The sequence below is a fragment of the Herpailurus yagouaroundi genome, unplaced genomic scaffold (assembly GCF_014898765.1).
Source record: "Herpailurus yagouaroundi ecotype Mexico unplaced genomic scaffold, PumYag 198, whole genome shotgun sequence".
Classification (NCBI taxonomy): Eukaryota; Metazoa; Chordata; class Mammalia; order Carnivora; family Felidae; genus Herpailurus; species Herpailurus yagouaroundi.
Window position 1 is genome coordinate 14,549,076 of NW_024412429.1, and position 26,160 is coordinate 14,575,235.

The 26,160-nt window shown below is 39.4% G+C and overlaps 1 protein-coding gene across 2 annotated transcripts; it reads left to right on the plus strand.

The window, feature by feature from the left end:
• The first annotated feature begins 3,671 nt into the window (after positions 1-3,671).
• MTRF1L (mitochondrial translation release factor 1 like) lies at positions 3,672-17,132 on the plus strand. Of its 2 annotated transcripts, XM_040448838.1 has the most exons (7): positions 3,672-3,956; positions 9,158-9,237; positions 11,544-11,727; positions 12,216-12,379; positions 14,086-14,203; positions 15,544-15,680; positions 16,886-17,132. In XM_040448838.1, the coding sequence occupies exons 1-7, from the start codon at positions 3,698-3,700 to the stop codon at positions 17,081-17,083; spliced, it is 1,140 nt and encodes a 379-aa protein (XP_040304772.1). In that variant the 5' UTR covers positions 3,672-3,697; the 3' UTR covers positions 17,084-17,132. The 2 variants fall into 2 exon arrangements, with proteins under 2 accessions (XP_040304772.1, XP_040304773.1); XM_040448839.1 differs by lacking the exons at positions 15,544-15,680; positions 16,886-17,132 and adding an exon at positions 14,342-15,497.
• The last annotated feature ends 9,028 nt before the right edge of the window (positions 17,133-26,160 follow it).

Here is a 26,160-nt window from a genome sequence, read left to right on the forward strand (position 1 = left end):
AAAAAAATCACAAAGAGAAAAAACTGCAACCAAGCTGATTTTAAGATGGAAGATTATATGAATTTGTTCCTGCTTTGTTCAATAGTATGATTCACGCTCAGTTTTCAGTTCATGAACATCACACTGAATCTACAATCAAGAAGTAGGTTTCTTTCAATGATACACATACAGATATATGTATATAGATGTGTGTATGTGTATAAATTGTATGCTTAAAATAAATGCTTAAATAAGATAAATCATTTGAAAATTTTATTTCCAAAGGGAAAAAACAGTATTCCCAAGGGCAGGAAGAATATAAACATCAAATAATTCGCCAAATAAATATGTGGAAGTAAAGCTAAAAACTAAGTTATGAGAGATGGGCCATTAGAAAACATGGATACTGTCACTGGAATAGAAAGCATTCTAGTATGATTTTGTAACTAATTTTACCATGAAAATATGAAAATTAAAAAAATGGTTGTGTTCATAAAATTTTTCATTAAACCTTTTATTTTAGAATAGTTTTAGAGTCACTGAAAAGTTGCAAAGATAGCACAGAGAAGTTCTATATACTGCACATCTATTGAGACATTTGTCACACCTCATGAAATATTGATGCATTAAGTCACGCTTATTCAGATTTCCTTAGCTTTTACCTAATATCTTCTTTCTGTTCCAAGATCTCATTCAATATACCCATTTACTTATCATGTCTCCTTAAATTCCTCTAAGCTCAAACATTTTTTGTTGTTGACCTTGACAGTAGTGAAGAGTACTGGTCTAGTACTTTGTAAAATGTCCCTTAACTGGAATTTGTTGATGTTTTTCCCATGATTAGACAGGTGTTACCAGTTTTTGCAAGACCACAGAAGTAAAATGCCATATTACTATCATCAAGACTCATCACTGTTCATATTGACCTTGATCATTCAGTTGAGGTAGTGTTTGTTAGGTTTCACTGCCACAGAGCAATACATTATTTAATAAGTTATGTTAGAGGTAATTTCACTGGACGTTAACGCTGAGCTTAAAAAAAATTCTGAGCAGATTTTTCAGCACTGCTATTAGGTTCCATTAAATACTATGAAGAAATTATAATAAACTGGAAAGTGAAATGGAAAAATGAAACTCTGAAACTGTTAGCTTGAACATTCACTTAATGGAGGTGAAAGTGATTTTTTTTCCCTTGAACTACCTTCACCTTATCCTCTACATCTTTGGGTAGTAAAGATTTTAGTTTAATCTTCAGAAGAGGTAATTTAAATTAATAATCATTTTGCTGAGTGTTTTTCTATATTGCCCTCAGTTGAATAATGAACACTGATTACTGAAACATTGTAAAAGACTTGATTTTTTCCCCTTTGCTTTAACCGATTTGTCATACAGTTTCTTGTATATGGTTTTAGGATGTTTGCTAAATATAAAAAAAAATTTCAGTGTGCTTGGTTCTGTAAAATTTATCATATCGAATGTGTGCAATTGTTTACTACCATGTTCATTGTACTTAATAATTTATATCCACATTTTGTACTTCACTAATATTAGTGGACCATGAAGAAGTTTTGAATGCATGAATGCAGCTTGAGACACCATACTTGGTTATTTTGCAATGTCAGAATAATTGTAGGTACTTATAAATTGAATAGATAATCCAGATTATTTTCCTCCAATTTAAGTTGTTTTGGGTTTTTATTCCCCCATCTTTGAATTTATTTTATCATTTTACCTATGTACAAATAATAGACTTCCTGAAAATGCTAGAATCTTCAACATGTAATAATAGAATTTGAGCATGACAATAATGTAAGAAAATTCAAAAGTTTCAACCTTTTCTTTTTGAGTTTTCTAAGTAAATCAAACTACAGCTGTTTTCATTTGATTATTGTGGAAACCTATGGATATTATTGTAAAATACACATGCATCACACTTTTTAAAAATGTTTTGAATTAATAAAGAATTCACCAATGTATCCTTAGACAAGTTACTGTTTCCTCATTGGTGTAACACTATAGGAGTAAAAGGTACACTTATTTATATTACCTAAATTGCTTATGCTTATGAGGGAATATAATAATTTCGGGCTGGATTCTTTACAGTGTTCCATAAGGTTATTGCTTATTACATTTTTTTCACCTTTTATAAATAATAAAGTATATTCTTGAAATGACTTGTTTCGAGAATTCAGCTGAGAGATTTATCACATTGAGTTCAAATGGCTTCCACCATTTGTGTGTTTTTTTTTTTTTTTAATTCAAAGTTGAGTTTAGATTTGGGAAATAATTATTTCTAATAAAGATTAAATGACCTGATCGGTCCTGTTCTATACTCGGATCAGAATTAAAATAAAATGGGTTTCAACCCACTATCTTAAAGAACACTTCTATAAAGTAATGTGGCTTGAATACACCAAGTGAAACGAGTAACTGAGATGATTAGTTGGAGTTTTTAAGTAGCAAAACCTATTTCTGGTCTGTATTATTTGGAGAGACATCTCATCCCTCCATTTCACTTTATATTTGTATGTGGAGCTCCGGAATGAATAGAGGCAATGCAAACGCATTCTACAAAAATTTTATACTTCATCTCAGTAGTGTTGAGTAGACGACTTAAGAATGACTTAACCTTGTCAAGGGCTCCTGTATTTACCTTTTTTTTTTTTTTATAAATCAATTGCAATTTTCAGTATTTCAGCTCTCTCAACAGGGAACACAGTAGACCCTGAGCAAGCCAGTTAGTGGGAGTTCCCAGTGAGTCAGCCCTTGTATCCCTAGGACTGTCTTGATTATACTTATTCCCTCATATCCATCCCACTGGTGGGTTGTAGAAAGATCTTTAGAGAAATGCAGAGCATTACGCCAATAAACCTCAGTATCCCTGGCACCAATCCGCTATCTTAAGGTTTTTGGAGAGAGAGAGATGGAGGCTGGGCTACCGAAGGTGGGACTATTAAGGCTTTGCTGCGCTGTGGTTTATAGGAACATAGAATCGCTCAATCTCTTTTAAAAGTAGCTAGCGATAACTAGGAGTGAGACCGGACTGGCAGGAGACTCGGGTGAGGAAGGAAGTTGTTTGAAAGCAAGTTACATGGCAGATAGAGGACAGGAAAGCAGATTTTGAGAAATCACTTTTACAGGTTGCCTTTGAGTACACTAGTCCTGTCCTCATTAATACGAGCCTTTACCCACCGCCGGAAAGAGAAACTTAAGCAGAAACGAAGGAAGAGGAGTAAGCACACATACACACACCGATGCCCATCCTACAATTCACTCTTGGAGACGAAAGGCCTGTGTTCTCAGCCCCGGTAGCGGACTACACTGCCCTCCGCTGCGGTACTCGAAATCCTCATTCAGTGCTTGGAAAATAAATCCTCGACGTCAGAAAACCGGGTGGCAACCTGCAACATCCCCCTTCCTGTCCAACACAACGCCCTGGTACATCCGAGACCTTTCCGACCGCGCTTCTTGGAGGGGTCTCCCAGACTCACTCCCATCGCACCCCGCTCTGCCCCCTTCCGGCCGGCGCGCGCGTGGCGACATTTAAACGCTTGCCTGGAAGTTCCCACCCAGGCTTTCGGGAGGCCCTTTAAAACTGGCGCGTGCGCTGGGGTAGGTACGATCAGTTCTCGCCGGGTTTCCAAACTCCGAGCAGTGTCGCGAGATTCGCTATCCGAAACTTCCGGTTCTAGTCCGCCTCGGTGATTGCAACTTGGCTATGCGGTCTCGGCTTCTGTTTAGTGCTGCCCGGTGTCTTCGGGCGCTCCGGGCTATTAGCCCAGCCCGTCGGCACCTAAAGTGCGGCAGCCTGCCGCTGGAGGAGCTGTTCGCCCCCGGCGGACCTTTGCGGACCTTCCTGGAGCGCCGGACAAGGTGTGAAGCCCAGTTGCAGTTCGGGGGGTCTGAGCTGCTGGCGGTGGCCAAACTGCTGAGCGAGAAGGAGCAGGAGCTGCAGGAGACCGAGCATTTGCTACACGGTGAGGGCCGGGCCTAGGGGAACGGGATTCAAAGCCGATTCTTGACTCTTAGTTTGCCTCGTCAACTAAGCCGCTGGTCAGGTGTCCATAGCTCCCCAAGTTAGAAGTTCTTTACTCCGTTGCAACCCTTTTTGGCTTGGGTCGGAGGTCAAGGCATCACTGTGTGCGCTCTGACTCCATCCTCTCTCCCTTTTGAGCCCCTGTGCTCCCTGGACAGGATGCTCCGCCCCCTTTTACAAAATTTAAATTTATCGATTGTCTACTGGCGGAAGATCTTTAGCTTACCAGGGACAAATAAGGGACCATCCCTGTTACGTGCCTGACAGCAGGGTTTCTGAAAGGGACCAACTGGGATAGTGTCAAGAGAGGTGCATGCTAAAACTAGACTTTGGACTCAGAATCTGAGACCTAGAAATATGCGTTTTTAACAAGCTTCCCAAGTGATTAGTGTGCATTCGAATCTGGATGGGTCCTAAGTTTCTGCATTTCTACAAGCCCCCCCCCCATGAACCACACTTTGACTAGCTTGACTCTAGAGAAGATGTATTCAAGGAGAGAAAATTAATACTACAGCTGAAAAGTGAGAACAGATAACTGAATAAACACCTAGGGAAAGCAAGGAGAACTTGTTGGGAAGGTCTTGTGCAGTGATAAAGTTCCACCCTTAGAGGATATTAATAATGGTTTAACCTTTATTATTTTACCGTACTTCAGGCTTTGCTTAACTATTTTTATGTATTAAATCACCCAGTTCACATATCAAACTGTGAAGTAGGTACTGTTAGCCTCATGTGACATAAGAGGAACATGAGGCATGGAGGTAAAATAACTGCTCAGGCTAAACAGCTTTTAAGGAATGGAGTTTGGATTGGACTGACTCCAGATCTCATGTTTTTAATCCTTGTACTCTTTGTTAACCAAGAAAGAAGAGAAGTTACGGGGAGTGGCAGGTTGAAACATTTTGTAAAGGTATGAAATACTAACCTAAAAAGGTTGATTTTTATCCTGTTGGCAGAAGGGAGCCAGCTGAAGCTTTTAGATTGGGGAGTGAATGCCAGAAATGGCTTACTTGCTTAGAAAGCTTTCTGTCTGGTAATCTGGAAGTCAGCCTGGAACGGGATTGCGGATGCTTGGAAAACAGAAGACTGAAGTCTAGTTGAGACTTAAGGAGAGTCTAAATCAGGTGATTTAAGAGAAAATGTGGCTTCCCAGAGTGGGGTTAAAAAAAGGATTACTTAACCATACTAGGAAAAATACTTTGCAAGAAAAATAAAATTGATTTCATAGCTTAAGCCAAGCTTAAAAACCAAATGGATATACGGGTTAAATATTTTAAAAACCTAGCTGTAAAGAAGTAAACAGAATGTTAGAAAATTGTTACTGGCAGAACACAACTCAGCTTAATGATAGAAAATATCATTTAGCAACTCCTGAATTCTTACTTTATGTCAGACACTACTAATTACCCAGAAAATACAGAACTAGTTTTTAGGAGCTTGCAGTCTAGGGAAGAAGTAAAAATATATGTGAACAAGTGCTCGTTTTAATTTCTGCAATAAAGAGCAGTTATAAAAAGCAAAAGGAGGCATTTAAGTGGATTTCAAAGAGAATGCAGGAGGTTGCCAAACAGTACGAGAAGGGGATTGAAGGCAGAGGTGGCCAGCAAGAAGAAGAAAGTACCAAATTGGAAGACATGATGTAGCAGGAGCATAGAGTAGGTATGGGAGTTGATAATGTCACAGAAACTTGAAACCAGAAACATGGTTCAGAATGCTGCATGACAAAGAAACTGGATTTGTTCCTACAGACTGTGAGAAGTTAGCACGTTTTTAAGCAGAGAAGTGACTTTTTTTTTTAATCATTTTTGAGAGAGAGAGACAGCACGAGTTGGGAGGGGCAGAGAGAAAGGGGGACACAGGATCTGAGCAGGCTCCAAGCTTTCAGCACAGAGCCCGATGTAGGGCTCGAACTCACGAACTATAAGATCATGACCTAAGCTGAAGTGGGATGCTAAACCGACAGAGCCACCCAGGCACTGCGAGAAATGACATCTTTTGAAAGATTAATGTTGTTGTCAGTGTTTGAGAATGAACTGGAGTATTCTCCAGGGACCTTGGTGGCTGAAAGGCCAGTGAGAAGGTAGTTGAAACCGTGCAAGAAAGAGGTGGTGATAGGCATGGGCCACACTCACAAGACATTCTAACAATAGTCAGGATTTGGTGGCTTACGTCCCGAGAAGAGTGAAGGAGAGAATTCTAAGAAAAGTCTTAGGCTTCTGGGTTCAGAACATGAATGGTACTGTTAACTAAGATGAAAATATAAAAGTTGGATAAATTTTAGGAAAAAAAGATGTTTTGTGCCAAACAGGCAGCCATATTAAGCCAGGAGTACCTGTAAGGACATTCAGATGAAGAAATTCAGATAAAGATAATGGTCTAGAGAAAACACTACTGGCAGAGGAGAAAAACTGAGCCTGAATAATCGTATGAGAACTCAGCATATATTTGACAAAGTAAAGCTTAGAAGCAGATGAGAATACTCAGGAAGAAGTGGTTGAGAAAGAAACAAGACACTAACAAAGGTAGAAATACACAGTATCGGAGGAGCAGGCAGGACAAAGCTATAAAAGATCGAGAAAGAAAAGGCAGAGCTTTGGGACCCTGAACAAGATAAATGAAGCTGTAAACACCAATTCAAATGTCAAGGGATTGTTGATACTGGACTTAGAAAGGGCTCACCTTTTCAGCTCACACTGAAATAAGCTTTTACGTTTGGCAATTTTATCATGGGTGATTTTAATAAAAACGATGTCGGGGCACCTGGGTGGCTCAGTCAGTTAAGTGTCCGACTCTTGGTTTGGGCTCAAGTCATGATCTCATGGTTTGTGAGTTCAAGCCCTGCATCAGGCTCTGTACTGACAGCCTGGAACCTGCTTCGGATTCTGTGTTTCTCTCTCTCTCTCCCCCTCCCCAACTCATGCTGTCTTTGTCTCTCTCAAAATAAATAAATAAAACTTAAAAACAAGATGTTATTAATATGATTATGAAATCCAGTGTGACAACTAGAGAACTAAATGAGAATTAACACGAGAAATTGTAAACCTGGCATTGAATCCAGGAGTTTGGGACGGAAAAGCAGGGGGGTGACAAGCGTTCACGTGAAGGGTTGAAGAGAACAAGAACCTTTACAGCAGGGAAAACATAAACATATTGGTAGACAGAGGAGAAGGCAGGCATGTGATAGGTGCCGAGTGAACATGTTGATTAATAACAGTGAATCAGAAAGAACTAGTATATTTCCACTGCCTACGAATAACCCCAGTCTAAACCCTCCAGAGCTATGCTGTCTGGTAATAGTAGCCAGTGGCCACACAAGGCTACTAAGCACCAGTAATGTAGCTAGTGTGAATTGAGATATGCTGTTAAGGATAACAGATTTCAAACACCTAATATAAAAAATAATTTTTGATATTTTAAGGTACGTGTTGAAATGATAATGTTTTACACATACTGGGTTAAATAAAATGTAGTATTAAAATTAAATTACTTCAAGACCTTATTTCTAATCCCCTTAGCCTTACAGAAGATGCAGAACTGAAAGTCACCTTAGAGGTCATCCAGCCTAGCTCCTTCACTGTTGCTGAGATAACAGAGATTCAGAGAAGTTGGATATGTTGCCCTGAGAGAATCCTAGCAGCTGAACTAGGACTAGAATTCATTTTTCCTTTGTCTAATTCAACACATTTGCCATTCCACCACATTTTTCTGTGCAGAATTCCTGCCCAAATAATTTCCTGCCTTTCCACCAACACTCCGAATACTTGCTTATCTCATTATTGCTGTTGCCATTTTCTCTCCTTGAGTTAATGCTTCTTTCCTTTTTCTGCCCATCCCAAAAGTAAATGCAAAAACAGTCCTTTAGTGTGCTACTATTTTAATACTTAATCACAAAGTGTTTTAGATTGTAATTCTGTGTGAGTTTTCTCCCCTAGAAAAATATAAAGAAACTAAAATTATCTAAAATCCTGCCTTGAGGGCAGGTCTTACATATTATTATCTCCAGTTCCTCCAAACTGATACTTTGGAAGAGCCTGATCTTTCAACAAAGAAAGCTATTTGTAATAACTAAAGAAATTTCCCTTCTCTCCTTTCTATAGGTCGCATATTGTCCATAGGATAGAGAAATGAGAAAATATATTTTGTAAGGTAAAAATGAAAACTCAGACACTATAAGAAAGTAAAAGCAAGTTGGGTGGGGGAGTACTTCATATAAACCTTCTGTAAACATTAGGGAAGATCTAAATGTTTGGTGGATATTTTATATTAATGAAATATTAGGTAAAGAGATAATAAATTTCTATTTTTTTATACAATTTTTTAATGTTTATTTTCAAGAGAGAGATAGAGCATGAGCAGGGGAAGGGAAGAGAGAGAAGGAGACACAGAATCCAAAGCAGGCTCCATCCAGGCTCTGAGCTGTCAGCACAGAGCCCGACATGGGGCTCAAACTCATGAACCATGAGCTCATGACCTGAGCCAAAGTCGGATGCTTAAGTGACTGAGCCACCCAGGCACTCCTCTATTTTTTAATTCAGTTTGGTTTAACTGATGGAAACTTTAATTCCCCTTCTGGTCTGACAACTCAGTGAATTTGTTGTTGTGTAGTCTAAGTTGGAAAACTAAAACCATATTTGTTAACATGAATATTTCATGGGGGTAGAATTATAGGATAGTTCAATAGGTTCTTTATATTTTTCTGTAGATTCTTTTTTTTTTTTTTTTAATGTTTATTTAATGTTAGACAGAGCATGAACAGGGGAGGGTCAGAGAGAGACGGAGACACAGAATTTGAAACAGGCTCCAGGCTCTGAGCTGTCAGCACAGAGCCTGATGCAGGGCTTGAACTCACGGACCGCGAGATCATGACCTGAGCCGAATTCGGATGCTTAACCGACTGAGCCACCCAGGCGCCCCATCTGTAGATTCTGATGCTTCTGTCATCAGCAAAAAAGTTTGTTGTTTTTTCTTTTAAGCTACATGCTGATGAAAACTAATGCATACAGTGCTACTTTTAATTAATGGCAGTTATGAAAAGGACAAGAAAGATATTTTTCCCTTTGGCTACAATAATAAAATAAAGACCTTGAATTCTGTTTAATTCCTTAATTAAGAAAAACTTAACCTACTGCCTTATTTCCATAGATGAAAATGAAGACTTAAGGAAACTTGCAGAGAATGAAATAACTTTATGCCAAAAACAAATAACTCAGCTGAAGCATCAGGTATGGTATCTGCAAAGAATAAAGATTTTGTGCTATTACTTCTAATGAATTTTATTGTAAGTTGATAAAAACAACTCAAGAAGTAACTAGCTTGTTAGTACTCAGAATTATAAACTTTTCTAAAGCAGGAAAAAGTATACTCCGGGTGGTGCAATTTTTATCATAATAAAAGGATCGGACAGCTATGGAAAGAAAGGTGACTGCCATATTGATACGAGTTTTCCAAAAAGCAGTGGGATAAATATCAGTATTCTACTTCCCCTCTTTTGGTTTTTTAAAAGAGGTGAGGGGTAGATGGTGAGTAGAAACAGTTACAGAGCGGTGGTAGATTGTGAGCTCCTTGGCAGCAGAAATATTGTTCCTATCTTTGGCGCTATGAAAGTGCCAGACCTAAGATCGACCCTCGGCTTTTAGAACTGAATTATACTGCTTTAGTTTTACATATGGGATAATATATAGGCATTAGATGAAGAGTAATCATTATTTTAATGTTTATTTATTTTGAGAGACAGAGTGTGAGCAGGTGAGGGGCAGAGAGAGAGGGAGACACAGAATCTGAAAGCAGGCTCCAGGCTCCGAGCTGTCAGCACAGAGCCCGTCTCAAACTGGGGAACAGTGAGATCATGACCTGAGCGAAGTCGGACGCTTACCCAACTGAGCCACCCAGGCGCCCCAATGTAATCATTATTTTAAATTAGACCTAGTCTTTTATGCAGATTCTGTAAAGCAGAGCTTAAAGATTTATAGTAGTTATCTCTGAGGATGTAAGTAAAAGAACATGCTATGGTGAGGAAGGAGCCCAGGAAAAAGGGGTGCTTCATTTAAAGATTACATTTCTTCTCTAGTCAAAAGTTAATGTCCTTACCACCCATTCCAGAGGGAAAGTTCCACCATGAAGTGAAGTCTCATATAATTTGCCTTCTTCCCATTTTCTAATATTTTTGTGAAATACAAGGACATATGTATTAAAGGTTTCTGTTCATGGACTAGTAGTTAACAAACACATAAATTCAACTAGTTACTCAAGATTTGAATGACCATGATGTACTGGCATCGGCTAGAGAGATGGAAAAGTAGGAACAACTATAGCTCCCAACCAACATAAAGTATGATACTTCACAATTCAGGCAGACCTGGGTTCAAATTCTAGTTCTTCCACTTTCTAGTTGTATGTTCTTGGCAATGAGATTATCCAACTAAATTAAGCTTAAACTTAGTTTTTACATCTTAACTAGAGCAAGATACTATCTTCCCAAGACTGATTTCAGAATTAAAGTATATAAAGTGCTTAACAGAGTGCTTGTCACATACTAAGAGACCAGTAAATGTTGGTAGCTTTTCTTATTTAACTCACCTAACGAAAGAAGCTTTTATTCTGCGTCCTCTTAATTAGTACATACTGAAGTGTGAAAGGTATATTGTCAGGGAAGGAGGACTGATCTAGGCACCTTGATTTGAGTTCTTCTGCCTGCTCTGCCGGAAGCTAACCTTTTTCTTTTGCAAGTCATTTAGTCTCTACAGCCTCATTTTCCTTTACATGCAGAAGGACCAGATCACACATCATCTCTAAGGGCCTTTTCAGTTCCAAAATTACAAATTTCTCTTCCAAATTAAAGAAACTTAAAAAAATAGAAACATACAATTTTAGTCTTTTTTTTTTTTCTTTTCTGCCATACTAGGCTATAGATTTCAAAACAATAAGAGTTAGGATCTTCTTTTGCATCCTGCACACAGTATAGTGTCCTACTCACAACAAGCTCTGAATTATTAACCAAACAGAACTGACATAAAGTTTTACATAAACACCAAAAATAAACAAATTAGACCCATAAGTTTTATCTGTACCTTATAGCATTTATAATATAGTTGTAACATTATATTTTTTAGAAGTTATGCATTACTATATGGTTCTAATTGGCAAGATGGTTGAAGAGTAATCAGCAGTATTTGTTTAGAGAAACTTTAAGTAATTCACTATTTAAATCCTGTTGCATCTTGGGGCGCCTGGGTGCCTCAGTCGGTTGAGCATCTGACTTTGGCTCAGGTCATGACTTCACGGTTCGGGAGTTCGAGCCCTGCGTCGGGCTCTGCTGAAAGCTCAGAGCCTGGAGCCTGCTTTGGATTCTGCGTCTCCCTCTCTGTCTGCCCCTCCCCTGCTCATGCTCTCTCTCTCTCAAAAATAAACATTAAAAAAATTTTTTTTAAATCCTGCATCTAATCATTTAGTGGTTTTTTTTGTTTGTTTTTTTTTTTTAAGTTTTAAATAATTCCTAATTATAGGAGGGGTGATATTTTTGTATTTACAGATTATCTTACTTTTGGTTCCCTCCGAAGAAACAGATAAAAATGATTTGATCCTGGAGGTAACTGCAGGAGTTGGGGGTCAGGAGGCAATGTTGTTTACATCAGAGATGTTCGATATGTATCAGCAATATGCTGCATTTAAAAGATGGCATTTTGAAACCCTGGAATATTTTCCAAGTGAAATAGGTAAGTACACTGTTTAATTCATTTGGGGGGAAGAACAGATTTAATCTATCTACATGTGTCATATGATGATGTTTGGAGAGACCATAACTAAGCTTTAGAATTTATTGGTTAAGGAAGCTTACCTGATTTTATGTTTACCATTCACTTAGTAATTTTGAATGTAAATATACCTGTTTTGAGTGGGCCTATAAAATACTAGTCATTCACTACTCACCACTGAATGATTAATGATCTTTTAAAAGTGCTCTTTTACACGTTATTGAATCAATTCATTAATACCATAAATACTTTATGTTTAGTGATTATTAGCAATAAAGGTATTAAGTGTTAAAACACTGGATATCTAGACTTGCTAAAGTATTTCAATGCTTTTATATTCTGTATGCTTATATTGGTTTGTAGCTCTTTTAAGTATATTTCAAGATGGTGGAAGTGATGATCAGTTGTTTATAAATGGCAATAATAATTGTTCACTCAATATTTTCAAGGTGGCCTTAGACATGCGTCTGCCAGCATTGGGGGTGTAGAGGCCTATAAGCACCTAAAATTTGAAGGTGGTGTACACAGAGTACAAAGAGTGCCAAAAACAGAGAAGCAAGGTCGCATCCATACCAGCACCATGACTGTGGCAATCTTACCCCAACCGACCGAGGTAAGGCATCAGTCTCCTCTCCTTGGAATCCTGCGCTCAGCACAGTGCCTTGCTCCCAGAGTAACAACTCACTTCACTGAACTGAATAACTCCTTTGCTCATCTTTGGCCTTTATCATGTATTTTGAGGGTTTAATAATCTCTTATCTCAGTCCAAAAAAAATCTTACAATAGATAGTAACAGTTAAAGATATATAAATGATCTAATGTTGCACTATTTATTAATTTTTGTCCGCCACTAAGTTTAGTTATTTTAAGACCATCTCAGTAGGAGAAACAGTATTACCCTACTTTAAATAGGATTTAATACTGATTACCCTTCATAATGATTTTTGTTTTGTCTGACTTTCCTAGAGTGTAAATAGAAGAATTCTATTTTAACAAGGGTTAACAGAACTGCTACTTCATAACCCAGTTGCATTAAAATGCAAATACATTGGGCGCCTCGGTGGCTCTGTCGGTCAAGCATTAAGCATCCAGCTCTGGATTTCAGCTCAGCTCATGATCTCATGGTTCATGGGTTTGAGCCCAGTGTCGGGCTCTGCACTAACAGCACAGAGCTGCTCAGGATTCTCTCCCCTTTTTCTCTGCCCCTCCTCCCTGCTCTCTCTCAAAATAAATAAACTTCAAAAAGATGGAAGTATATTGTTACTTCAATATTGCTATGAGTAACATTGCTCATAATGAGTATACTTTATTCTCACAAGCAAATTCTCAGTCTATATGGTATTTGTAAAATAAATAAATTACATCCCTTTTGCTGAAAGTGATAGGAAATATATGACTTGTTTTTCAGGATGAAGTATGAATGATTTGAGGAGAAGAAAGTTTAATTGAGGTTTCTTTTAACTTGGAGGAAGGTGCTAGTTGACTCTTTAAGTTCCTTTCTTTAATCTAATTTATACATGAAGCCTAGATGAGGCACAGAACAGTTAAGGAAGAGCCTGATATTAGTTGCTTTGGTTTAAGTATTTTGAAGACAGAAGTAGTTCAGGAAAAGATGGACTGAAGTCCATATTTAATGCTTCTAGCAACCATACAAGGAGCACATAGGGAGACACAGAGGGCCTGTGAATGGTAGGAGTCCTGTTGTCAGGGTGCGGACCTGTTGCAGAAAGGTCCGTAGTAGTTCATGAAATAGAGCTTTTTAAAATCTGGTGCTTCTAATGGCAACTTCCAGGACAGAGCATTATGCTGATGTCAGATCCCAGCTATGTATGACTTCTTGGCTTTTTTGCCTTTTGCTGTTTCCATCTGCCTGTCCTAAGTCCCCCTTTATTTAAAATTAAACAAAATAAGCCTTCCCATAATTCTTAAGCTAGCAGTGGTTTTTTTTTCCTGTGTTAAAGTCTTTTTTAACTCAGAAATAACCCACAAAAGCTCACTTTAATTCCTATATTCACAGTTCTAGTATTAGCTAAGTTCTTCTGTTCATGTATTAAGGAAGAGGGTAATTAACAGAGAAGTCCAGTTTTTGAGGATTAGGGAGGGTTTGTTTTTGTTTTGTATTATATTTTGATCTACTTTTCCAAAAAAGAGATGTTTTAAAAAATGGTATCCTTCCAACTTTTCTATCCTTAAAATTAAAACTTCTCAATCTTATAATTCTATGACATGTAATTATACACATAAGTGGATAGTTCTTGCCCTTGAACAGTTCACATACATGTGATATTTTTAAATCCCAACTTTGCCTCTTATGTATAGATCAATCTGGTAATTAATCCCAAAGATTTGAGAATTGATACTAAACGAGCCAGTGGAGCTGGAGGACAGCATGTAAATACCACGGACAGTGCTGTCCGGATAGTTCATCTTCCAACAGGTATGTCCTTATTTCTTCAACATAAAACTTTGAAGAAAGAAAACAAATTCTGATTAACTTGACTGATTTTCCATTGTAATAGATCCTCAGTTACCAGAATATATACTACTCAAGATTATTATTAAATACTTTATTTAGATTAGAATCCTTAGATGAAACTCTGCAGGATAATTGCAAAAGCCAGGAAGACGGAGGGACCTAAGCCCAGAGAATTTCCGTACAGGTGACAATGAGGAAAAGGTGTGGACAGTCTTGCAGGTAGCTTCCTCAACTTCATACTTGGTAAATGTCACTATTAAAAGAAAATCCAGGGTGCTTGGCTGGCTCCATCTGTAGAGCATGCGACTCTTGATAGCAGGGTCATGTGTTCAAGCCCCATATTGGGTGTGGAGCCTATTTAAAATTTTTTAAATTTAAATAAAAAAAATCCTCAGAATGAAGTCACTATCATGGGTTCTTCTTTATCAGAAAATGCTCAAAATCACTAGTTCCTAGCTTTCTTTGAAGAGAGGAGGACATGGACTTCCTTGCGAAAATGAAAGCTTGGACTTGCTTTCTCAGAAACATGCTCACATGCAGAGTTCTGCCCATAACTTCCAGGGCTGCTGCTCCATGAAGTCCATCCACAAACCTCCAGCAGTTCTACTGGAGATACACAGGGGAACTATGTCTAAATATTTCTTAAGTCTTCAATATACTCAAGTGGAACTAAATGTGATTTACAATTATTACTGCAGTGATTTACATGTGATAAAGAGCAGATGGATAGCAAACTTCAGATACCTAGAAAGAATACACTGTGACTGATCTCAAATAGGCAGAATTCCCATGGATCAGTAGTGTTGAGCAGGAGTGATTGGTAGGTTTTTCCTTTTTAAAATTTGAGGAAGGCCTCAAGTTAAACTTTAAGATGATGTCTTATATAATATATACTATATAAACAGGAATGGGAAAACTAGATGAAACTCCTCACAAAAATATTAATTGTGCCTATCTCTATTAGGACTAACTTTTTTTTGTTTTGGTGATGACAAATAGCTACTTAAAAAATATATGGTTGCTAGTTAAGGGTATGGAAAAACAATCCTTATTAAATGAGTAATGATTTTTGTTTAGTATGTGTGCCTTCAATATGAATGTATTTGCACTATAACTCAAGCTTCAATTTTTAGTTTTCTGAGAACTCTGTAAAAGTTATTTGTTTAGTTTATAGTCTTCCTTTATTAGAGTTGTTTTTTTTCCTCATAAAGGAAGAAGAAAAAGAAGGAAAAAGTATTTCTTGATAATAAATGAAGAAGATTTTCCTATTAAAACTGTTCAATTCTCATGACACTATTCAGGTGTTGTTTCTGAATGCCAACAAGAGAGATCTCAACTGAAAAATAGAGAGATGGCTATGAAAAAGCTACGTGCAAAACTGTACAGCATGCATCTAGAAGAAGAAACAAATAAAAGATACAGTGCTAGAAAGATTCAGGTAAAACTTAATTTAAAACATGCTCTGAAGGGGGTGCCTAGGTGGCTCAGTCTATTGAGCGTCTCTTGATTTAGGCTCAGGTCATGAACCCAGGGTTTTGGGATTGAGCCCTGTGTCGAGCTCTGCACTGAGCTTGGAGCCTGCTTCGGATTCTCTCTCCCTCTGCCTCTTGCCCCTTCCCCGCTTGCACACTCTCATGTGCTCTCCCTCTCTAAAATAATTTAAAAAATGCTCTGAAGGATAAAAATATAAAAATAAGATAACCCAGTTTTTATATATGCTGAAATTATTTCAGTGTATTTGTCAAAATAAGGAAAGAATTCAAGTAGCTCAACAGAGGGTTATAGGTGTTTCATAATAATCTTAAACCTCTGCCCTCGTTTCTATATTCAAGGGCTTTGTTTCCTCAGATTTTTTTTTTAATGTTTTATTATTTATTTTTGAGAGAGACAGAGTGAGAGTGGGGGAGGGGCGAAGAGAGAGGAAAACACAGAATCTGAAGCAGGCTCTAGGCCCTGAGCTGTCAGCACAGAGCGTGACCTGGGGCTCGAACTCACGAACTGCAAGATCATGACCTGAGCCGAAGTCAGACACTTAAATGACTGAGCCACCTACCCAGGCGCCCCTGTTTTTCTCAGATTTTTAACCAAAGTTACTAAAAGAGGATATATGGAATCCCCATTTTGAATCCTTTGAAAATTATGGGAGTTGGAAAGCAAACTGAATTTATTTTCTTCCTGTTTGGCATTTAATTTTATAACCACCTTGCCCTTTATTAATTCCTTTTTCTGGGAATTCATCACTGTCCTCATTGAAAATGACCAGATCAATTCACAGATATATATGGCTACCATTTGAATGCTAACTCTGTGCTAGGCTGTATGTTTATGTCATCACTGTGTTGTAGGTATTATTTGTATTTTATGGATGGGGAAACTAAAGTTTAAAGTTTAAATAAATGTCTGAAGTTGTAGAGCATTGAAATGGCAGAGAGAAGATCAAATGCTATAAATCTGTCTCACTTTAAAGCCAGTACTCTTCTTTTTCTATTACGTCCCATGTTATTTGAGGATTCAAAATGTTTGAAACTTGGTTCTTGTGTTTCAGATTATAAACAAAGAGCTTAATCTCCAGGTAACTTAAATTTGTAGGTTTAGTTGCTTTGAATCTAACTGTATCTTATGTCTTCATATATATCTGTATAGGTTGGAACCAAAGGAAGGTCAGAGAAAATAAGAACATATAATTTTCCACAGAACCGGGTCACAGATCACAGAATAAATAAGTCACTTCATGATCTTGAAACTTTCATGCAAGGGGAATATCTACTGGATGAACTTGTACGGTCATTGAAGGACTATGCTGATTATGAATCTTTAGTAGAAATTATTTCCAAAACATAATTTATTATTAAAGACTTATAGCTTATAAAAATTCTACCACAGCAGATTACATTGTGTGTAAATACTAGTATTCTCTTAAAAAACATGAGTTAATACATTTGGAAGTAATGTGTGTATTTTAAAGACATAATTTATATAAATCTCTCAATATATTAGTAAAAAAATGTACAATACAATCATGACTCTGCTTATATATTTTGGACTCTTATGTGAAGTATACAAACAAAGCAAAAACAGTATTTTGTTTTCTTTACTGTAAAATGTTTAGCAAATGATCAAACATAAAAGAAATACAATAAATATTGTATTAGTCAAAGTCCAGTCAAGAGACAGAAACCAGACCATGAATTTGAACAGGGATAATTTGGGTACAAAGAATTTTTAACTGGTAATAGGATAAGCTATAAGGGGATAAGCGAGAACTCATGCACTGTGAATGAGAGAGAGTCCCCAAGGAAAGAACACCCTTCGAAGGAGCTTCCCTTCCCCCAGGGTAGAGTCAGGACTACTGGAGAGAGCATGGCTTTGGCCTACTTGATGACAGAAAGGTTCCCTGGGCTGCCCTGAGCCAGAGCTGGTCTGCAGGTGGTGGTGGATCAGGCCTTACAAAGAGGACCTCAAACCCTCTGGAATGATAAACAAGCAGTCTCCCACCAAGGTGTCAGAGAAACTTGTTGGACGGTTAAGTACCAGTTTGTGTCTGCATTAGTCAGGGTTCTCCAGAGAAACCGAACCAGTAGGATGTGGGAGATTTATTAGGAGGAACTGGCTCATGTGATTACGGCAGGTGGCAAGTCCAAAACCTGCAATGTGACCTAGCAGGCTGGAGACAGCCACAGGAACTGATGCTGTGTTCCAGTCCAAAAGCAGTCTGCTGGAGAAGTCTCTCTTGCACAAGGGAGGCCAGTCTTTTTTTTCTTTTCAGGCCTTCAACTGATTGGATGAAGCCATCCACCTTATGGAGGACATTCTGCTTTGCTCAAAGTTCATTGATTTAAATGTTAATTTCATGTAAAAAACACCTTACAGAAACCCAGGGTAATGTGGACTAAGTATCCTGGCACCCTGTTGACACATGGGCCAAGAGCACCCCCGCCCCCCGCAGCTGTGCCCTAGATGAGAAACGAGAGAAGCCTGTCCCTCCACCACCCCCTACTGACAAAACTTGGTACCAAACAGGTCCAGCTGCAGTATTCGGAAGTGGGGTGATGAAGGGTAAATTTGTTGCTGAGAGGCAACAATTTGGTAACTGACCTAAATACCCATATGCATTACCTAGTTTCAATAATTGATACGTTTTCGTGTATTCTTGGTGTTAGAAGTTACAAGTATTGTTACATTGTTAAATATTTCCACTTGCATTGTTAAAAATAAGGATATTGTATTCTATTATTAATATGTATTCTATAATATATTCTACTTAATCATTTATTAGCACATGTAACAAAATTCTCAGTAGTTCCCTAAAATCTTCAAATACCCAATTCACATCCTCCCAATTCTCCCCCAAATGCCTTAACTGGCTTCTTCAGACCAGGATCCAACTAAGGATCCCACATGGAATCTGCTGGTTACATTGTGTAAGTTTAGAATAGCCCTGCCAACTGCTGCCCCCTCTTTTTTCCATGACATTGCAATGAATTTGCATTTGAGAAGATCAGGCTACTACAGTATCATTTAATTCAAGTCACAGTATTTCCTACAAACTGGAAGTTGGAGCTTAACACTCAGCTAGTTTTGCATACTCTCTCCCTTTCCTCTGATTTAGCATTTTTGTCATTAAAATATATACCAAATAAGCCAAGTTTGAATGCTCTGATGTGCTGAGATGTATTTGATTCTCTAAAACACATGCACAGATGAGAAAAATGACTTCACCCTTGTGAAAGGAGAAGAATTTATTGTTGAAAGTGAGCTTAAAGCTAAATCAGTATAATATTTTTTTTTTAGAATTAAAGTTTATTTACTGTGAGTGAGCCCATGTGCAAGCAGGGGAGGGGCAGAGAAAGGAGAGAGAGAATCCCAAGCAGGCTCCATGCTGTCAGCCTGACTCTTGAGGCTTGATCTCAAGAACCAGGAGATCATGATGTGAGCCAAACAGTCCAATGCTCAACCGACTGAGCCACCCAGGTGTCCCTAAATCAGTAGGTTCTTTATCAGTATTTTTTCATCATAAGATTTAAAAGAAGTTTAGTGGCTCTTATTTTCCATAGGAGTCCTGGTTATGATCAGCTCTTTTCTGAGAAGACAGACTCCAGAGAATTGGGGTCTAAAAGGGAAGAAAGCCTGGGAATGTCTGCTTGAGGCTACACAGCTGTGAAAGACCTCTTGGTGTTGAGGGCAACAGAGATTAAAAAGTGCTTACTGTGTTTGATAAAGAAATACGAGGGGTGCCTGGGTGGCTCAGTCGGTTAAGCGTCTCACTTCGGCTCAGGTCATTATCTCACAGTTCGTAGGTTCAAGCCCCACATTGAGCTCTGTGCTGACAGTTCAGATTCTGTATCTCCCCCTCTCTCTACCCCTCCCCAGCTCATGCTCTTTCTCTGTCTCAAATATAAATAAATGTTAAAAAAAAGAAACAAACAAACAGGAGGGGCACCTGAGTGACTCAGTAGGTTAAGCATCTGACTTCAGCTCAGGTCATGATCCCACAGTTCGTGGGTTCAAGCTGTGTGTGTCGGGCTCTGTGCTGACAGTGTGGAGCCTGGAGCCTGCTTCAGATTCTTTGTCTGCCTCCCTCTCTCTTGTGTGCACATGCTCACTCTCTCCCTGAAAAATAAACATTAAAAAAACCCAAAAAACAGGAGACATCCCCATGGTTCTTCCATGGTGTATGTGCTGCTTACTGCAAGGAAGAGTAGTAAATTCAATGTGTTTAACTACAAGGAGTGGAAGGGAGAGTAGGGGAGGGGAAAGAACTACAGGAAAGGTCAGTTACCCATAAAGAGAGAAAGGCTGGAAATGCTGATTCTAGTTTTTGAAAACATGAAATTAAGGACTACAATTATGAGAATACCTCTATCTAGTAGATAATGTTAATTTTATAGTAGTTACAACAAAGTAGAATTTCCAGAGAAATAAAATGACTTAATTATTAAGGTTATATGATGAAAGGGTGAAAGAATTAGAAGACATTCCATTAATTCCCAAACTGCATGCGTTTCTCTATTTGTTGAACCTACAGTAATCTAAATTCTTATAAGCATATGTTCTACACAAATTTAAAAGTATATCATTGTGAGGTAATGTGTTTCCTCTTTCTTAAGTCAACCTGTATTAGCCAAATTTCCTCTAGAGCCCTAGCTTGTACTAACCTTCAGAGTAATTTGTTTCACCTTATTCTTTAAGAAATAGCAGGTTTACTATTTACTGAGAAAACTCAGTAAAGACAGGTATTAATTTTAAAACTGGCCAAAGGTTATCAAATACATCAGAGAATTTGAATTTCCCTTGTAACATTCTGTTCATGAAGGACACTCTACCTTCACAAGCACATTTGATGAAAATAGCTTTCCATGACCTATGCAACTCAAGAATACACCAAGACTTGTTAATTAGACCATAGGCAATCCTGCATAAGGTCCATGTAAGATGTGTTTCCCAGTTTGTGTCTTTTAGGTCTTTCGGGTTTCCTTTTTGAATGAAAGGGATATATCTATGTTAACTGAATATTACAACATATTATTACTTAATTTCTCTTTACCTGTTCTAATAGGCGATAATTAGAAAAGTTGGACTGAGATTGTGAAGAGTCTTGACTATTGAATTTCATTCTGTAAACAAGAGAAGCTCTTAAAAGTTTAGTTATCCGCACCCCCCCAACCCACTCCACTTCCTCACTCCCTGCCCCATGGGAAAAGGTCTGATAGCTGTATTAATGAAGGTGGAAAAGAACTTTTGATCAATTTTTAAACTTCCTGTCCATTAGAACATCACGGTTGGTTGGTTAGAGAAGAAATCATAATACCTAGGTAATTCTAACAATGTTAAGCTTAACACATGCATCAGTAGGTGTATTATAAACACATGCAGATTAATTGACAAATTCTGGTATGAATGGACACTGGCTTCCACTTCACTCACTAATATAGCTACTACCAGAATAACAAATGTAATTTTTGGAACCCAGGGAAGGATCAGGGTAGAGCAACAGTCATGGCATGAGGCCAACTGGAACCCTAAGTCTAATATTTAAGGGCTTCCAAATCTGTAGCTGTTCGTATAAACAATGCATCTATACAGCTATCTTCCCTATAAACCATGCATTTTGTTGCTCCCACTCCCTTTGCATGTGCTGTGCTCTCCACCTGGAACAGACTCTTGGCTTACCTCAGCAGAAAGATTTCGAAGTCCAACCTAAAGGGCACCTTAGCCTCTAGGCAGAATTAACTGCCCTTCATTGGCAATTCCACAGTACTTTACCATACCAGGATGACAACATTTATGGCAAGGTAACACCAGTCTCAGGACTGTGTTTAATAAGGAAATGGGAAAGAGTGGGTCAGGGACTAGAATAAGCATGTGTCGCTAGACCTCTCACATTGTCTCATGAATGGACAAAAATATGTTTTCTTCATTCTTGTCTCCTCAGGACCAAACATTATGCTACAACAGGCACGAAACAGGTGTGTAAAAGTCAGTTATAGCGAAAATATTTGTCCAGAAATCTGATGTGTTATTCAGACAAAAACAATTTCAGAGTGGCCTAGAACAGCAGTTAATCAAAACTTACTCAGCTGTAATAGCAATTTTGAAGATGCATAACCAATCACTATGTTTAAAATTCAACGTCATATTCCTCCATAACCCATTTCTGTTTTTTTTAATGGCACTACCATTCTCCCTCTCTCTCAAATTTAAAATGTAGTCATCTTTGATTCCTCTTCCTCACATACACTTCATTGCTAAATCCTACTCTCCTCAACACTCTAATCCTCACAGATTTTATTACCACTGCTCTTGCCCACAATTACTTTTCTCCTGGACTACTTTTATGGTCCCCTGACTTCTCCCTCCATCCTAGCTGCTCTCTAGTTCAGGTAACACAACAGCCAGATTCATCTTCCTAAAAAACAAGGCTCTGATTTTGTCACTCTTTGGCTCAAATGCACTGCTTCTGCTTATTAAGCAGGAACTTAGTAAGTTCCTACTGCCTTCCAAATAAAACTCCATGTCTTAAGTGTGCATACAATACATCCATATCCACATCCAGCGTTATTTCATATTGGCCTGTTTTACTCACTACCCCCATTAGGTCACATCAAATTCATTTTTTCTGATAACTGCACTTGCATTTAATTTTTCCCCCATCATGTTCTTTATGCCAGGCCACCCTCCTCCCCAGTCCTTCAAAAGACATCCCCAGCAGCAGTGGTTTTCATCTAGAGGCAAGCTTGCCTATAGCAGACATTTGGCAATATTTGGAGGCTAAAGATGCTACAGTGCACAGGACAGCCCCCAAGAAATAAGTACCTGGGCCAAAAAGTAAACAGCGCTGAGGTTGAGAAACCTGTCTAACAGATTATTCCCTTATCCTAGTATATAAAAGTAAATTCTCTGTCCTCTAAAAATTCTCAGTGTAACCAGATGTCTCTGACTTATCCAGTGTTGCATTATAGCTATATCTTATACACCTTATCTCCTTCCCTCCATGCTCATGATGCTTTTAATCATTTACTGAGCATCTGTTATGTCTATTAGGTGGCAGGCCCAGATAATAAGAACAAGGGCAGGTACCATGTCCCAATTATTTCCAGATACTCCATAATATCTTGCATGTTGTAGGTCTGCAAATAAGAATTTGCTGAGGGGCACCTCAGTGGCTCAGTTGGTTAAGCTTCAGCTCAGGTCATGATCTAATGGTTCCTGAGTTCAAGCCCCACACTGGGCTCTGTGCTGACAGTGTGGAGCCTGCTTGGGATTCATACTGTCTCTCTCTCTCTCTCTCTCTCTCTCTCTCTCTCTCTCTCTCCCTCTCTCTGTCCCTCCCCCATGTGCATACACATGCTCTCTCTCAAATAAACTTAAAAAAAAAAAATTTGCTGAAAGAGGGCAACTCTCTCTATGCTTCATTTTGTACCTAAAACCTCAATAATTCTGAAATTAAAGTGCAGGAAGAAAGAGGTACATACATCTGTTGATATCTAGTAAAATTCAAAATGGCCCTTACTAAGTTTCTCACTAAAAATGAAATTAACAGATGCTCATGAACCTACTGAACAAATTATTTGTCAGTTAAAAATATTTCAAAATAATCAATATTTCAGTAGTAGTCTAATAGTTAAAATCAACATTAAATAATAGGCTGAGAAAGAATGTGATAAACTATTCCAGTATACAATAAAATATGCTTAGCTATGTATATTGCTTTTTATTGCTACAGTAATTTTAATTTTCCTAATAACAGATCTTAGCCTTTTCCTGAAAAGATCAGTAACTGTTGGAGAATACCTTTTAAACAGTAGTTAAGGTCCAATATAGTACAGGTGCTCAATTAGTTTAATAAAAACCCTTTCTCCCCTCAAATTTCATACATTTGTCCACATCTGAAAATAAAAGAGGAGTAAAGATCCCAAAGGTCAAATGGGGAAGTAATGTGAAAATGTACTATAAAATCAGGCCTACCCAGCAAAGGAGTAAAGTACAAGGACTTATCCAGCAGAACAGGATTGCAGGGGCACCTCAGTGGTTCAGCTGGTTGAGGGTCTGAATTCGGCTCAGGTCATGACCTCACGGTTCATAAGTTCAAACTCATCGGGCTAGCTGTTGTCAGCCAAGAGTCCACTTCTGATTCTCTATCCCCTTCTCTCTACCCCTGCTCCACTTGTGCCTTCTGAAAAATAAACATTGAAAGAAGACAGAAAAAGAACAGGATTGGAATTTTTGCTTATGAGCTGTGTAGTTCTCTGAGAATTAACTTCCACTTCCGAAAAATTAAATAGTGCCAAGGTTATCGTGAGAATTAAAGACTAACATTTACAAAATGCCTAGAAGACAAAAAGCTACTATAGTTTTAACATCCATTCAACAAATAACTCACTCCCCTGCTGAAATCCCTCCAACAACTACCACTGCAATCGGAAGAAACTCTAAAGTCCACATGTAAACCTACAAAATCCTACAGGATCTGGCTGCCACCTCTCTGACCTAATCTCCTCTAGCACTTGCTAAATGTGCTCTAGACATCCTTATCTCCTTGGAACAAGCCACGCACTTTCCATCTCTACCCTCTGCTTATTAAGCGATCTTTGCAGTGCCTACCCAACAGATCTTGGTCCAAAGCCTCCCAAACCCTCCTGACCACCCAGAGTCATTAATCTATGCCCCTACTGCCCACTCCCTGCCCCATAATCTAGTTTTATATTGCTCTTTCCTGAACTACAATTGTTAACTGTTTCTTTCCCATTAGCATGAAAACTCTTTGAAAATCAGGGCTTTTGTTTTTCCAACCATGTATCTCCAGGACCTAGCTCCAAGACGGGGCTAAGGCAGGCGAGTGGGACACATCACTCAGATGCAAAATTTAAGAGGATGCCCAAATGCCAGTAACCCAGAAAAATATGAATTTAGAGCAACATTCTTAAAGATGAAAAGTAATGTAAAACACCATGACGAACTATCATAATTATGCATAACGACGGGATCCAACCAGCATGTGCAAAATTCACCCCAGTCCCCGCCCTGCCTCACTAGGACTTGCCACCGATATAACTGAGCGATTACCGTAAATCGAGTATTAACTCTCTCTAAAGCTGCAGAAAAGCAAGAGGGAGAACCCAGAAGAACCAGAAGACAAGGAATTGGACTTTTTGGAGCTTACACCCTGTAGCTTCACCGCGCTGTGGCCAAAAGGCTGACGGCAAGGCACGCACTGTCACCAGTTAAATGCACACTCGGGCTGAAAAGTTCAGCAGGGCTAATACTGTGGTGCCAGTTGTCAACGAAAGCTTAATAAATACTTCGACCCATTCCTGACATCACTAGAAAATCATTCCCTTGGCCCGAGGCTTCCAGCCCTAGAGTGTGGGGACTGAAGCTCTCACGGCAAGACGTTTTATAAACATTTATTTTTGGAGCAGGACTGCTGTCTCTCGCGCTTGGCCCCTGAGGTAAATAAACAAAAACCCAGGAAAGCGTAGATACAAGTCTAATAAACTTAACGTCCGTACAAAGTAGCGGTGGCTGGAGAACTCTGGTTGAAAAGACAAATAAATAGGCTTACAAGACAGAAGCGACTGTCCCACCGCGGCAAGGCCACGAGGACACACAGCCCCAGGTCTTCAGCCAGGGCAGGTGCGAGACCCACGGTGCGCGCGCCACCGCGGCCCGCCCCTGCGCCTGAGAGGATCGCGCAGGCGCCAACCCGCCAACTCTGCAGCTACCGCCCGCCAAAGGCGCCTGCGCAAACGCTGAGGGTAGAGGGAGGGGCGAAAGTGAGAGGGAGAGAGGAGCGCGCCTAAATCCTAGAGAGGCGGGCTAAGCGGCTACGGAGGGCTGGGGGCAGGGCTTGTCTTCCGGAAAGTCTGGATTCCCGGACGACCGGAGTCGCCGCTCACCAAACACCCACTTGTATGCTGCTCGAAGAAAGTCGGCCACGCTATATAACCATGGGAAATCTTCGGACAGAAGCCGGAGCTGCCTTCAAGATGAAATTAGGACTCGGAGAAGACCCGCGCGCAAGACGGAAGGAAGCGTGGCGGGTGCACGCATGCGTGGTAGGCTACCTCCACGTGCGGCCGGGCCGGGGCCTCCCCGCGCTCAGAGGCCCCGCCCCCAAGCCCGTCCCCTGCGGGAGCATCTTTCCGGACGCGCGGAGCCGGCTGGAAGGAGGAAGGTTGGGCCTCGGAGCTCGGCCCCGCCTCTGCCGCCTCTAATTGGGCGTGGGTGAGGGCGCCCCCTCCCACCGCCTTCCTATTGGAGCGCGCGTGCGAGCAACGCACCCCATTGGGCCGTACGGATTTGGGCACCAAATTCAAAGATTTTAAAAGTACCAGCTGGCGCCTTTTAGGAGATACAGCTCTGTGAAGCGGACGGCCTGGTCCTCTCCTGAGGCAGCTGTTCCCTCACCTGAGGCAGGC

Bases quoted from the DNA above. Each gene is read 5' to 3' on its own strand.
- MTRF1L (XM_040448838.1), top strand. From the start codon at position 3,698: ATGCGGTCTCGGCTTCTGTTTAGTGCTGCCCGGTGTCTTCGGGCGCTC. The intron at 9,238-11,543 runs GTATGGTATCTG...TTGTATTTACAG, and splicing joins TAACTCAGCTGAAGCATCAG to ATTATCTTACTTTTGGTTCC. The intron at 15,681-16,885 runs GTAAAACTTAAT...ATATCTGTATAG, and splicing joins ACAGTGCTAGAAAGATTCAG to GTTGGAACCAAAGGAAGGTC.